At 41.9% G+C, this 15,350-nt stretch overlaps 1 protein-coding gene across 1 annotated transcript; it reads left to right on the forward strand.

Moving 5' to 3' along the window:
- LOC118410579 (laminin subunit alpha-1-like) lies at window positions 1–15,278 on the forward strand (the record flags this gene model as incomplete). The annotated part of the gene is given in 13 exon segments (XM_035812353.1): window positions 1–264; window positions 3,365–3,501; window positions 6,250–6,397; window positions 7,428–7,667; window positions 8,360–8,491; window positions 9,204–9,396; window positions 9,920–10,183; window positions 10,956–11,151; window positions 11,697–11,887; window positions 13,027–13,123; window positions 13,814–14,034; window positions 14,194–14,521; window positions 14,606–15,278. Coding segments are annotated over 13 exon segments (2,946 nt in total), but the record flags the coding sequence as incomplete, so codon positions are not given.
- Window positions 15,279–15,350: the final 72 nt, after the last annotated feature.

Below are 15,350 nucleotides of genomic sequence, written 5' to 3' on the forward strand. Positions count from 1 at the left end.
TCAAACAGACCAAAGGTTCACGACAGACCAGCTGTGGCATAGGTAAAGCTTACATGTTTGCTTTTAGAAAACTTCTGTCGACAAGAAACACCGAACATCGAGCGGTCGGTACAACTGCATCCTAACTCTTCCCCGAGGATGTCATCCCGGAGGACCCGTCCCCGTGTCGTTACCGGGGTGTTGGCGGTGTTGTTGGCGGCGTCCTGGTCGCCCCTGCCCCGAGGGACTGCCGTACATGTGGCGGCAACATCGTACCGAGCTGTCGTAAGTGTGACGCCATGAGAAAATTTTCCATGTCGTTTATTGATCGTCACTTACGGTTTATTTTCCCACAAAAAAGAAGCTTTTTTCGCAGCAACTCGAGACCAACTTTAGGCAAACCGGACTTTCATTCATTCCTTGGTGTAAAAGAGCCGACAGGGTATCAGGTTTCACAACAATTGGGGTCAGGACAGGACATGCTGGAGTATTCTTTTCCAGCAAATTGAAAAGAATTAGTCGGTCAAATTTGGGCAACGTCAACAGTTTAACAGAGGGACAAGTAACCCCAAACGACTTGGTACTCTAGTGAATCTTTCACACCAAGGATAGTAGTATACACTGCCCTTCTCTGGTCAATTACGGCATGTGACATGGCGGTAGACATGGTAAAATGGGTATATGCTTATAAAATCCGATAGCATGATCGTATTGCAATGAAATTTCACAAGCTGCTAGTAGTAATGAAATGAAATAAAACACCGGGCACATAATGTTCATATGATGGATTTTTGGGGTTAAAAACACACATTTTGGTTAAAAATATCAGATTTATTTCATGTACCCTGTCCTCGGTGGAGACGACGTTCTGGACCCTCATATTTCACAGGATGACAGATTAACTCAAGTAGATTTAGTTTGTCCGTCGCTATTTCGTTGTAAATTAATTCATCATAACTTTTTTGGGGGTAAAAATAGGTAAAATGGGGATTTTTTCTCATTTTTGGTCTATAATCTGCTCTAAAGGAAATCCTTTTATGATTAAACCAAATAGCGATGGATAAATTTCTTTGGAAAGGGATTGTAAATGCCAATTTGCCTGTATTCTCAGCAAAAGTACTGTTGTCACCGTGGACGAAGCCCGTAAATGTGATGGTAACGGTTCATTAGAACCGCTGCCAGCGCCGCTGCCGTTTTCCCGCCATTTCACATCCCGGTGGTTCCGCCGTTCGATCGAACAGGGCTCGGACGGTACCATTATGCGGCTTCCGCGATGGCCCCTTTTTGTCATTCACATCGAATTATGTCAATATTTTATAAACTCTTAATTAATATTTAATACTGTTAGCATTTTGACGTTTAACCAAAAGTAGTTAGTGTGTCCCATATATGGTGAGTTCCTGTTTTCGCAATGTAACGTTACATTATGACATTGCGCCGTTCTAAAAACGTTGTGGTCATGCGGGATCAACTGCGGTCACGGAGTGGTTCGAATTTCATGTTCGGTTCCATCGCCCTGGTAACCTTGCGGGGCCGCGCCCTTTTTTCACTCCCCGGCGAGCTCCATCGAATCACAGGCCGTAACTTACCCGAGTTGTTCGCAATATTAGGCCATTTTTAACTGCAGCGTTCAAGCTTGGAGTTTTATATGTTCTTGAGTTTTCTGTATGTAAAAAAATTTACAGGTGAAAATATGCAAATTAGCTAATTGCCAAAATTTGTGAACTCTTGGATGCTTAAGTTTGTAACGTTAAACATTGAGTACTTTTGGGAAAAGTGACATGTTATATTTGTGGCCATTTTTAAGTACGAAACCTTGTGTCATCAATTTTTAATGTGTGTATCTTATGACTCACCAGTTGTATATACAATTGTATTTCATATGAAAATCATTTCAGATTCAAATAAAAGAAAAGCATTACATTTTATAGTGGAAAACACTTATTGGGAAGGACAATTATTTGATAATTAATAGATCACACACTGCTATGTCAGCTTCTGATTTTAAAACAAATTAATTTTTTTCTTTTTTGAATATTAAAACTTAACGCTAGTTAGTAGTTCACCTTTATCCATAGGGTAACCTTTACTCGTTGTGCTTTAGATAATAACCCACACAGGTATATAGGGATATCAAGGCGACTGACTGTTGTTTCAAGTTGTTTCAAGTTCCAACTATTGTAGTTTAAAACTATCGTCCATCGACTTGATATCCCTATCAGGGCTCGAAATACTGGGTGCATGTGCACCCAGGTGCACCCAAAATTGGAGCTGTGCACCCAATTCTTTTCTGTGGGTGCACAGGGTGCACCCAAAATTCTTAGATTTATGTATGTAAAGATATAAAAGATAAGTATACTAGACGTAAGTATACATCATATTCTTAACATCTAAGTGTTAGAAAGATAATAAAAATGTCTGTCATGGTACTTGTTTAAGAATTTGATACTAAGTTTTGTTATTAGGTTATTACTTAAATTTAAGTGGTGCACCCAAAAATTTTTTGGTGCACCCAATTTTTCAAGCTGGGTGCACCAGTGCACCTAATCCCCAAAATGACTTTCGAGCCCTGCCTATATACCCGTTTTTTTTAAAGCAATGGATATAGGTACCTTGTGGATAAAGGTGAACTATTGTTATAACATAACACATGGACATGTAGAATGGAAATGTACTCATAATACTTCAATACCAGCTTACGTATACTAAGATAAATATAAAGTGATTGAATACTAATAATCTAGAGCTACCAAATTTCCTAGATTAAAGTGTGCACTCCAAGTAAAATGCACACCCCCAATTTAGGGCATGTCACAGAAAAATCTGTGGGACTGAAACATAAATTGGGAATACTCAAATAAGGTATGCACCCTGGTTCCACCGATCACATTTTAGACCCTAAAGATTAGAAGGGTGTTTTCTTTTCCTTGTGTAATTTTGCATAAATCTTCACACTGTCCTAAAATGCTTTGAATTTTTTATTGTAAAAATGGCCATAAGAACATTAATTCTATGGATTTTTTTTAATTACATGCACCAGACAAATTTTACCTGCACCACTCTGAATTTAGGAAGTATGGATCATACTAAAATTTTTCAGGAACCATTGCTTTTTTTTCTTGTTTTATACTTTACAGGTAGTAACATTCAATGCAACAAATAACAATCCACATACACACATCATAGGACATTAATGTTTAAATCTCAGTACATGGACCAGTGCAGGTTAGGTGCAGGTAGACACCAGATATACCTCCACAGGTCCAATTTTATGTGCACTAACCTGCATATACAGGTGGTATTTCGAGCCCTGTATGATATTGTGGGTTCCTTTATTCTAAAAGTAGAATTTTTGTCAGTTAATAAGGCAATCTCTATTAACCAGGACCCAGTGGTGAATGTTGCGCGAGGCAAACCTGTGACAGCAAACGTGACCTGCGGCAGCCCTGCGGAGGATTTCTACCCACACAGCGACTCAGTCAAACCTCCGCCAGACAGACAGTTACAGATCTGTGATGCAAGGTACTGCAAACATTTTCTTACAATCTCTAGAATCTTCTGATTACGCCATGTTGATTTGATGCATGACATTTGAGCACCCATAAATTTTTGGCCATCCCCCCCCTCCCCCCCCCCCCCAAAAATTTTCAACCATGTTTACTGCAAAAAAGAAACTGTAAAATGAGCACACATATACTGTATAGGGGTTACTACCGATCATGGCTCTAGCCAGCTCGAATTTTTTTTTTCCGTCAGCCAATTCCAATCGTCGCAAAAAACGAAAAAAATCTATTTAGTACAAGTTAGGTTTTGACGTTGTCAAGATTTCAATCAAAGTTTGTAGAATGCACTATTCCAGGACCTAGAAGAACTGAACTGAGACCTTGAAAAACGGGTTTTAATGAGATTATCGTATGCAAAAGGTGCCGACACTCATTGTCAACAATCGTAACAATAGCAAAACAAACAGTGTCTGACTTTTACGACCATGGACGGCGTCCCCAAGCCGGCTGTAGCTTCCACCAAGGATTTTTGTCCGTCAAGGTTGACAGATTGGTTTTAAAATTTCTCCGTCAGACGCAGCAAATTTCCGTCAATTGACGGAAAAACAGACGCTGGCTAGAGCCCTGCTACCGATACAGAAAATTTATGTGCAGGTACAGTTCAAGTCCAGGAGATCAGGTCCAGGTCCAGATCTAAACCTGCTGGACCTAATTGTCTGATAAAAGTTGTAAATGGACAATGCTCAAAACAATGATTCATTTCAAACAAAGGAAATCTGCTTCGTGGAGTATCTGACTCCCACAGGTGTTTTAGACCCCTGTCTTCATATAAAGTATGCTAAGTTTGACTATATTAACTATAAACTCCACTCTACTTCGCTCTTGTCATCTCTTTTGACTGGCAAGCCCCAAAACATGTGAAAGTCTATCGATATAATATTTTCATTTTCATATCCGGTACCAACCCCTGATACTGTAAGTGGGAAAAAAAAGGATGCTAATGTCATGCATAGTATGCCAATGTGAATTCCAAAGTTATAAAAGATGTGAAATAACAGAAATCAAAATTTCTAAGTATATGACCCTTGCTGAAGACATTATTTTTTGGCTAAACTGTTGTTTTTTTATTCGCATGCCCAAAGGATGTCATCCATGTAATCAAATCAACATGGCCTTAGCAGAGACACAATGCACTACCAGTGAACAAGAATGCATCATGCTTTGATCAAGGATAATCAGAAAGAAAGTTTTACGTGGTATGAAATATAATACTAACGGCACTTCATATTAATTCGTCACTTTTCAGTGTTTCCACAATTTAATCACAGGTTAACAAGCGGGTTATTGGGCATTTCATTAACCCTTGACATATTTATGTAGAGTGTTATCCCCGTCATCGCTGCGTGTATAACACTAAAAAAAATCTCCACGCTGTCACGGCAAACTGACGTTTTGAAAACAATAACGTAAAAGCACATCCGAGGGGAATTCTGTTCTAAGTTACATATTAATCCGTCACTTAAAAATGTGAATCGATTTATCTGTGATTCTGCTTTTGATTGCTTCAACGGTTTTTTACCTACCTTCTCTGACAACAGACAGCTGTACAGGCAAAAAAGGTCACTGATATAACGCCTGAAAACTACGAACAACTGCGGATCAAAATAGGGTCCCCAGGGCCCTCGCGCGGCGGCAAATTCGTTCTAGTTTTCTACTACACGTTCGGGACATCTTCCGAACCGTTAGATCACTGTTAGATGGACATTTCCGGGACTACTCCAGCTAATACGGTGCGAATAATTGTTTTGATGCGCGATCATTCATACATAACATCCTGCACCCTCCCCACGTCAACTGTAAACTAATATCTTTGGGTTACGCAATGCGCTCAGAGAACTATGGGTAATCAAAATGGCGGCCCCCAATGCGTAACACCGTGTTCGGATGGCCGCTGAAAACCGTAATAAGTCGCGCTGAACATCGATTAAGGACAAAGACAGATACGTCGGTTGCCAACAATCGGCACTTTATTTATTCTTCTTTCCATCAATGTGTTGATGGATTAGTACGGTGACAATGTAAAGGAGAAAATCTTAACAATGTGGCGACTGCCCGCCCTCCCACGCCCGGATAAAATCAAGTCAGTTACTTCATGACGTCGTCGTTGCAACACATAAACTTAGTTACCTCAAAATTGCACATTTTAATATTGTATATCGACTTGGTACTTAGATGCAATCACAGGTCCTTGCATATGTGGACTAAAATTTTATTGGCAGGGGAGTGTTGAAAAGTGACGAATCAATATGATGACAAATTATTATGAAATGCCGTTACTGTAGCTGCAGGATCAGATATGTCATGGTTGCCAAACTAGCTTTAGCCATCAAAAAGGGTCTAGCCTTGGTGCTGAAATGTTTACTGAGGACAGTTTACTTGAAGAACATAAAAGAAAACTTTTCTCAATCACTGATGAAAGACAGTGGATACTTTCTGAAATGTTTAAACACCATTTACTCTATTCACAGTAACTTTTCTATGGTACATGTACATTGTATATCTTATCACAGGTAATTTGGTTTGGTTTAGAATTTCATGTCTTACCTTTATCAACATGTCCTTGAGATAATGACATATCTACATTGTTTTCCTGAAATATCTTCTAGCTATTCAAAACTTTTACACAATGATAATAATAATAATTTTTCTGTAGTTAATGACAGTTAAACTCACTGCAGATGGAATGTAGGATGTCATTTTTTCACAGCGATCCAGTTCTGGCCCACAATGCCTCACTGATGACTGATGGCAACAGCTCCACCTGGTGGCAGAGCACATCACTGCGACAGCTGATGTCAGCTGGGAATGGTTTAGGCAATCAGGCAGAGGTCTACATAACCCTGGATCTGGGAGCGGTATGGTCAACTAGAAAAACAACTCTAAAAGCAAAATGCAGTTTAGTTTTATCCCTAAGTTGAGTAACCCACCTCGAATACGGGCTTTTAGCCAGGCAGGCGTACAGGCGTATATTGTACGCCCTGTTACAGAAATAACTCAAATTGTACGCCCTAACACTGGGAGCAGATCCTCTGACAAGCGTGAAATTCTGATTGACCAGGGATGCTACAGGTCACATGTGGCCTGTCTGACAGTAAATTTGCTTGGTTTCAGAGAGTTTTCTGAGCGAGGTTGTCCCCAGACCCCCTACAATACTCGTGCCTGCAAAGCTCGCTGAATGGGAAGAAATTTGTACACCCTATGATTAAATCCAAGCTAAAGCCTGAACATGGGTCACCATTTTACGTCCTTTCCGAAAGACCAGTGCAGTCCAAACCAATATCCATGCGAACTGCTTACAATTACAATGTTCAATGTGGAAGAAAAGCTACATTGTACACTTGACACAATATTAAGTCACCCCTTTCTTTATACAAATTAAGAACCCAAAAAGAAGTTATTCATATTTCCCAAAAGAAAAACATCCAAGGAAATCTTGGTTGGAGTGTGGCAGGAAGGACATTGAGGTGTGCTGGCTAACCAGCACACATCGATTGAAATGCGCTGTGACTAGCTGACTGCTGTCCACCTGTGTCAGGGCAGCAGCAGTCAGTTGAGCAGCAGTGTTATTAATCAAGTACTGGATGCTAATTCTAAAGAAATATTAGAGGTTATGATGATGGTTAGTTCGTCACTTCCAAAGATCATTGGTAAGGTCGTCCTACTCTGCAGGCTGATATGTCATGTAAAAGAATAAATGTTAGGTAACGTACCAAAATTTAGTCTTGAAGTCAAGATTTCAAGTCATTAAAATTGTCATTAACATATAACATATCATATCTGGTTATTTTAAATTCTATTGTCTTCAAGCCTGACAAGGTACCATCATAGTCCATGGTCATTAGTCTCCATGACGATGACCTTTCACCTGTTCTCTAAAACCCCCAGACCTACCACCCTGAGAATATCACCATCCACATGGGCGACACCAAGAGGCCGGGACGGCTGGCCATCATGAGGTCAAATGACGGAATGAACTTTGACCCCTGGCTGTACCTGGTAACCAATGGCAACAGGGACTGTCGCAGGTTTGGGGTTGCCATGCAGCCAGAGCCAGATGGCAGCCCAGAGTCGGTAGTGTGCAGAGAGTATGCACAGCTGGGAGTGGAGCAACTGTATAATGAACGGGTGGGGACGAGTTTTCAACATTAGCCATATTGTTACTCTGTGACTGGAGGGTAACCTCCGTCAATATCTTGTATTGTAATCGGTCTATGTCTTAAGTGTTCACACCTATATCTCTATGTTCCGTTAGCTGCATTCGTATGTGGTTTGGCATGTCGTCTGTACTCAGTTGCGCATCACTTGTTATTTCAGTTAATCGCCAGTTGTTGATATTGTAGTGACTGTTAATAATTAGAATAGTTCATCTTGTAGTACAATAGAGTACATCTGAGTAATGAGGCACTTTTAAGGTGCTCAAGGCACCTTCTCGAACTCAGAATCCCAATTTTACATCCCTTATGATTAAAATTACTTCCTACCTTTGGGTAGGACCATAGGACATGAAATGGCGTCCCATGTTTGGGGAGAGCCACACTTCAAGCACTGTTTCAATTACCCACCACACTTGTCAAAAAGAGTGGAAAAGAGTGGTTCAAAACCTACAGTCCTATGGCTGCACCTGGGGCAATTGCTGTCATATTAGGGTCACCTGAGTTAGCACCAAATGGCAGCTACTCCAGACCCTTGCGATTTAGCCCCACCTGTTTTAAGCTCCTCACAATTCAGCCCCTATCTGCAAAGAGACTGAGTAGTTGACCCAATGTTTAACCTTCATCGACAAATTAAACTTGAAGAATTCTAACTTCCTCCCCCAGATCACAGTGTCCCTATCCGAGGTCCCCCCCAGTTTCAGTGATGAGGCCTTGCTGATGTGGCAGGCTGTACGACATCTGCAGCTGAGCTTCTATGACATGGACCTGGTGCTGGGGATATTTGAGGACCAATTTGTGAGTACCACAGTCATCTTAGATATTGCAAGGAAATAATGTCCTGGTTTTTGTTTATCATCCTTTGTAACTTACTGGATTGAATCATGTGCAACAGTTGGGATCAAGTGCCACCAACTGACCTTAAATTAGCCTAGCAGTTAGTGCATTCATGAGTTGATGGGCCCGAGTTCGAATCGAGGGAGCCAGGAGACTGTACTACACGCCTTTTGTGTTTTAGCGGTTGCCAAGCTGCCCGTGAGTAATGGCTTGATATGGAACTCTGAGATTCGAGAACATAATCTGAAAGAGGAAAAGGGGGCATAGTGTAACACTGAGGTTCAAGAGCCACTAATGTGTGACATTGTTGTAATAGCTAAAAGTGGATCTGAATAAAGTCAAAGTCAAAGTCTGATTGGTCGAGAGCTTTTAGCCTGGCGGGCCAGGAGACGTCCTACTGTACTCGCCTCTTGAACTGCAATACTTCAAGGAATTTCGATCATTGCTTGGCATTTGGAGTGGAAGAAAGTGGATTGAAAGAAAGCCTACAGTTTGTATTCGATAGCTTGTATCTACTAGATACACTACTAGGGATTACTCAGGTTTCATTACCTTCGCCAAGAAGGTTATGTTATTTTTAATACTTTTTATAAACCTTAAAAAAGAGTGCTGGAATTTTACTCTCAAGATCAGGAAATTTCTCTCAAGCATACATTTTTCTGTCTCTTCCAAGCACCACTATGCAGTGTCAGAGGTCTCTGTTATGGCCGGTTGTGAGTGTAATGGACTGGGAATTGGTTGTGAAATCAGCGCAGACTCCGGCCAGTATGAGTGCATCTGTAGTGGAAACACCCAGGGCCCATTCTGTGAGGAGTGCCAGCCTCTGTATAACCAGTTCCCCTACCAGCCTGGGCAGCCCTGCCAAGGTACTTTTACTTGTGTGGTTACAGTTGTTTGTGTTGTGATAGTAGTTAGTCCCATAGCCTTCTTGAGGCTGTCAGGACAGTGTCTAGGCATTCTCTAATTACGCAGTCTAATTACATCCAACGGCACCAGCAAACTGCCTCTTGAGTTTACCCTTATATATGCGAGATCCCTTTTGAAAACTGCAAAACCTATTCTCTGATTGGCTGACAGCTGGTTCATGGTGACTTCCACAGGAACTGATGGTGATGGTTGAGATAGCAGAGTACAGACAAGAGGCAGTTTGCTGGCGTCGTTGGCTGTCTATGCGCAGGAGAATGTCTCTAGGGTGCAGAATTTGATTCAACCCTCTCCTTCAATCCAGCATGAGTGGATGAAATGAATCTGTTGGATAGGCACCCTTTACTCATTCATACAAACCTGGTGTGTTCGGCCTTGAGGCCAGGTTTACCTAGTCTGTAAGTAAAAACAAAACAACATGGAAACAAGGCATTTATTGACAGTGGCATTACATACTTCCCCCAGCATGCAACTGCAACAACCACAGCCAGGTGTGCGTGTACAACGAGACTGTTGCCGCTGGCAACCTGAGCATGTCTGCAAACGGCAGTTTCCACGGGGGCGGGGTCTGCCTGAGTTGCCGCGACAACACAACTGGCACCAACTGCGAGCAGTGCGACACCCTCTTTTACAGGAACCCTGAGGTCTCCCACCAGAGTTCCTCCGCCTGCCTCCCTTGTGAATGTGACCTGGTTGGCTCATCAAGTTCACAGTGTAACATGGAAACAGGTGATAAATCTTACATTAACCCTTGTCCTGCTGAGAATTTTTTTACAATTTAGTAAGCCAGATTTAAGTGAGACATGCCCAAAACCGTAAAGAATTACTGGACCCACATGCAGGCATCATATATGTGCATCCCGTATATATATACGGGATCAGCAGGACAAGGGTTAGAGATTTGATGTTTGGTTGTGATATTTTGAACTTTCATTTAGACTTTTTTTAGAACTATCGGCTAAGAAATGGCTTGCACCAGCCTAGTACTACAGACGTTTGCTTGGTCGGGAAGCCAACATCTGAACCCCATTCATACAGGACTTGCGAGTCGGGATGCTCCTGTTAACCATCAGTATACTTTTGCATGACTGTTTATCATTGGTTCAACTGGTTAAGTCATACAGATGCATTTATTAGGCCACACCAATTTTATTTGTTGTTTCTTGGATTTCCCGACCCTATTTTTTTCCGATTTGAAAATAAAACAAAAAACTTTTCAAATTGATGGCCACACCTCATGTTGACAAAATTTCACTGCCTCTCCTTTCTCAAATTCCAGTAGCTGTGCATGCCTATTTTGGATGGTACGTTTATGATTTTTCTTCAAACTTTGGACTTTGCTACCAGGGACCCCCTTAATGTTGAAAGTTTAGGTTTTCCTGTCCGATCTCTCCTACCCCCGACTTTAAAAAAAAAAATTTTTTTAGACCGACCGACCCAATGACAACAAATGAAATTGGTGTGGCCTTTCTACAAGTAAAACTATCTTCTCTGTTTCCAGGCCAGTGTCCGTGTAAGCCTGGTGTTGGAGGTCGCATGTGTGACGTCTGCCTCCCAGGGTACTACAACTTCAGCTCAGGGGGGTGCACCCCCTGTCCCTGCTACCCCCTGCTGCACCACACCCCCTGCTATGTGGACCAAGGGGGTCAGGTCACGTGCAACTGTACACAAGGACATAAGGGGGAACAGTGTGAAAGGTGAATGCTTTGAAATTGTCAAGATGTAATTGTTTTATCAAGAACTTATAATAAATTAGTTGTCAAAATATGTTTATGAAGGTTAGACATCTAGGTAAACAGTATCCAAATACAATAATTTCTACACCTGAATAAAAAATGATTTACTTTTGGATGTTTGAAGTGACATCTATCAATCTTCTTTTTAGTGTCACTAAAATGAACTGGCGGAACAATAACATAGAAACTACAACCGTATCCAAACATGATTTACATATTAGTGACATTTGCATACAATCCTTAGGAAGTTATGATCTTTACTTGTTCAACCATTATTTCTAGTTAGATGTACTTGTATTGTTCTGCCTGTTCACTCTTATGATGCTGAAGAAGAGTGTTGGATGTCACAATATCTGCTCTCTCTTGTCAGTGACTGAATTTTGGTGTGCAAACTAGTAATGTGGAGACTCCGAGCAAGCTTGCCAGAGTGAGTTAGAGTGAGTAAATATCTTAAGTCAAACTTTAAAAAGGTTTAGACTAAACTAAACTTCTTTTTCACATACAAGATGTGAAGACTTCTACTGGGGAGACCCTGTCCATGGCACAGCCTGTGCTGAATGTGACTGCAGTGGGAACTCCGACCAGTGCAGCAACGTCACCGGGGAGTGCATCGGTTGCCACGGCAACACCACCGGCTTCAACTGTGACCGCTGTGCAGATGGTTTCTTTGGAGATGCAGTGTTTGGCAATTGTAGTGGTATGAACTATGTTCTGTTGTCTAGAATTTGACTTTTCAGAAGGCAAATGTCCAGAACTATATTTTTTGCAGTCTGCGTTTTGTATATTAATTTTGATAATTTTATCTTTTTACGTGTGACAGTAGCAGTAGGTGTGTCATGTTGTTGTACATTTCTTGATTTAATTACAACAGTAGAAGTCGGTTAATTGCAGAACAAATTACTGCATACTTCTGGAAACTTGTAAGGAATCCCAAACCGGTGTGGTCTAGCTGGATAACTTTGCATTGTTTGCACTACCTGGATAATTGCACGAAATACGCCTGGCAAATCGGGTGTGCAGTTAAATGGCCTCTATGTACTATTCACTATAATGATAATGATAATGATCAAACTTCTGATATTTCCATTTAACCAGACAATGTTTTCAAGAATGATGTTAGTCTTCAACAAAGTAAAGAACATCAAGTAATTGTAATGATATTAGATTATATATAATGTACTTTGGAGAGTGTGCATGTGCAACTGAACAACTCCACAAGTGGGAACATGTAGCGCAGTGGCAGTTTCTTCGGCCCGTGACCGAGAGGTTGCGGGTTCGAATCCGCCTGCTGTGTTACCGATCTTGTGCCCTTGGGAAAGGCACTTTACACGACTTTCCTCACTTCACTCAAGTGAAAATGAGTACTACCTAGCTTCGGCTCGGGCCGTCCTTCGGATAGGACGTTAAATGGAGGTCCCGTGTTTGGGGAGAGCAACACCCCAAGCACGTTAAAGAACCCGCCACATGTGCGAACATCCACCCGAGCGGATCAAACCATTCCGGCCAAAAATAGGGGTAGGGAATCTCCCGAGCAGCCCTCGTAACCCCTGCTTGGCCTATTTGGGTCAGTTAGTCCTCACTCATAGGGAGCAATTGGGCTGGTCTCAATCATGATGTTTCTGACCTAGGGCGAAGAATTGCTGTTACAGTTCCAATCATGTAACCCGTAACCTTGAGTGGCCTTCAGGCCTTGTTACGTGGTGACCATTGAGTAACATTCCATTAGGTAAGAGAAACAGAAAAAGTTGACAATGTGTGTTTTTGGTGTTTTGGTCTGTACCAAAGTAAATCAAAGCACACAAAACAAGTCTAACTGACGTGTACAATTCCCCCCAGCCTGTGCCTGTGACGAGGCGGGATCTGTTGCCTTGGTCTGTAACCACACTACTGGGCTGTGTCCCTGCAAGCCTGGGGTGGATTCCAGTACCAGGAGGTAGGACATACTATACTGTACTGCAGGGGTAGACAATTTCATTGGTCTGATTGCCCAGGGCATTATTAAAAGCGCCAATGAGGCAAGTGCATTTAGTCCTGTACTTGCCCAATTGGGCCAGTCTGAGTGTGTTTTATGTGGGTACTAGATATTGGTCCACTAGCCTTAGACAAAATCACACCCCCAGCCACTTGACCAACTGATGACCAACCTTTAGCTTGCAAGACAACCACAAGCAAGCATGCTTCTTGTCATTTTGTGTAAGCAAGGAGGTTATAGTCAAAAGGAGGGAGGATGCAGTCAGTCTCCTTTTAATGATGTTTGCCTCAGGGTGGCGTTCCACACTTCACACCTTTAGATCGTTGAATCTTTGTTGGGTATTAGAAATTACCACAGATGGACTGCAAAGAAACTTCAAGTGAACCACCAAATGTGTTCGTGTTTCTTGGTTCGTAAGAAAGTTGGACAAAATAGCACACAAGCTGGGTTTTGTTAGTGCACATATTTTGTTTTCTTGGCACAACCAAGTTGCATTCATACGTTGTGAATTTTGTTGTGCACTTTAATAATTTTTTTCAGAAAAATGACTTAACACAGTGACATTGTTTATAACTTTGATTGCTGATATATATATATATACTACAACGACATACTTTAAAAACTATTATGCTAAACAATTTGTCTTCACAGATGTTCTCGCTGTATGGAGAATCACTATGGATTTGACACCCCAGATGGCGATGGTACCGACAGTCAGCCAGGCTGTTCCCCCTGTAACTGTGATGTCCTGGGCTCAACCTCCCTGCAGTGTGGGGAGGGGGGCAACTGCTCCTGCCACCCTGGTGTGGAGGGGACCAAATGTGACGTGTGTATGGAAGGGACTTACGGCCTACCAGATATGGAATGTCTAGGTGAGCAAAATGATTTTGTATTGTATGGTATGTCCTTCCAAAATCTTAAAGAGTTAAAATATTCAGGTTCTTTTGGAATTTCACGACAAGGCTATCCTGTCTGACTCTGGACAGGCTCTGTAGTCCAAGGTCTAACATACCTGTCTGTTGTTCTTACAGCATGTGATTGTGACCCGGTTGGCACATTGTCTGACTTTGACCCCTTCCTGCCAACCACCACCCAGAGTGCAGTGGGTCAGACAACAATACTGGGACTCACAACTACCCAAGATATAACTACCCAGGGTGCACTTATAGGGTCAACTCCAATTCAAGGTATAACAGATGATACAACATTGCAGGCAGAAACTACTGCCATTGTTACAACTGAAGCTACTACAAATGTTACATCATCTGCTACATCTCAAGGCCCAGAAACTCCTAGTGTAACAACAGTACAGGCAGAAACTACAGACACTACTACAACTGTAGATACTACAAATGTTACATCATCTGCTACATCTCAAGGCCCAGAAACTCCTGGTGTAACAACAGGACAGACAGAAACTACAGACACTACTACAAATATTACATCATCTGCTACATCTCAAGGCCCAGAAACTCCTAGTGTAACAACAGGACAGACAGAAACTACAGACACTACTACAAATATTACATCATCTGCTACATCTCAAGGCCCAGAAACTCCTAGTGTAACAACAGGACAGACAGAAACTACAGACACTACTACAAATATTACATCATCTGCTACATCTCAAGGCCCAGAAACTCCTAGTGTAACAACAGTACTGGCAGAAACTACTGTCATCCCTACAACTGTAGCTACTGCAAATGATACATCATCAGCAACATCTCAAGGCCCTGAAACTCCTGGTGTAACAACAGTACAGGAAACTACAGACGCTGCTACAACTGTAGCAACTACAAACAATACATCTTCAGCAACAACTCAAGGCCTTGAAACTACTGATGTAACAACAGTACAGGAAACTACAGACACTGTAGCCACTACAAATGGAACAACTTCTGCCACAGATACCAGCCTTGGAACAACAGATTTTGCAGGAACTACTAATATTACTTCAGTTGTAGCCATCACAAACGATATGACAGTACCGACAGAAACTACAAACATCACTACAACTGTCACAACGGATGGCCTTGAAACAGTGGGTGTCACAACAGTACAAACAGAAACAACTGACATAGCCACAGTTGTAACCACCACCAATGACACACTTGATAGTCTTCGCAACGGGTCCTGTAGCGTAGCCTACAGCATAAGCATGCATTCGTCTGCGCCCCCGCGGATATTT

This window comes from Branchiostoma floridae, chromosome 2 (genome assembly GCF_000003815.2).
Source record: "Branchiostoma floridae strain S238N-H82 chromosome 2, Bfl_VNyyK, whole genome shotgun sequence".
In the NCBI taxonomy this organism is placed as follows: domain Eukaryota; kingdom Metazoa; phylum Chordata; class Leptocardii; order Amphioxiformes; family Branchiostomatidae; genus Branchiostoma; species Branchiostoma floridae.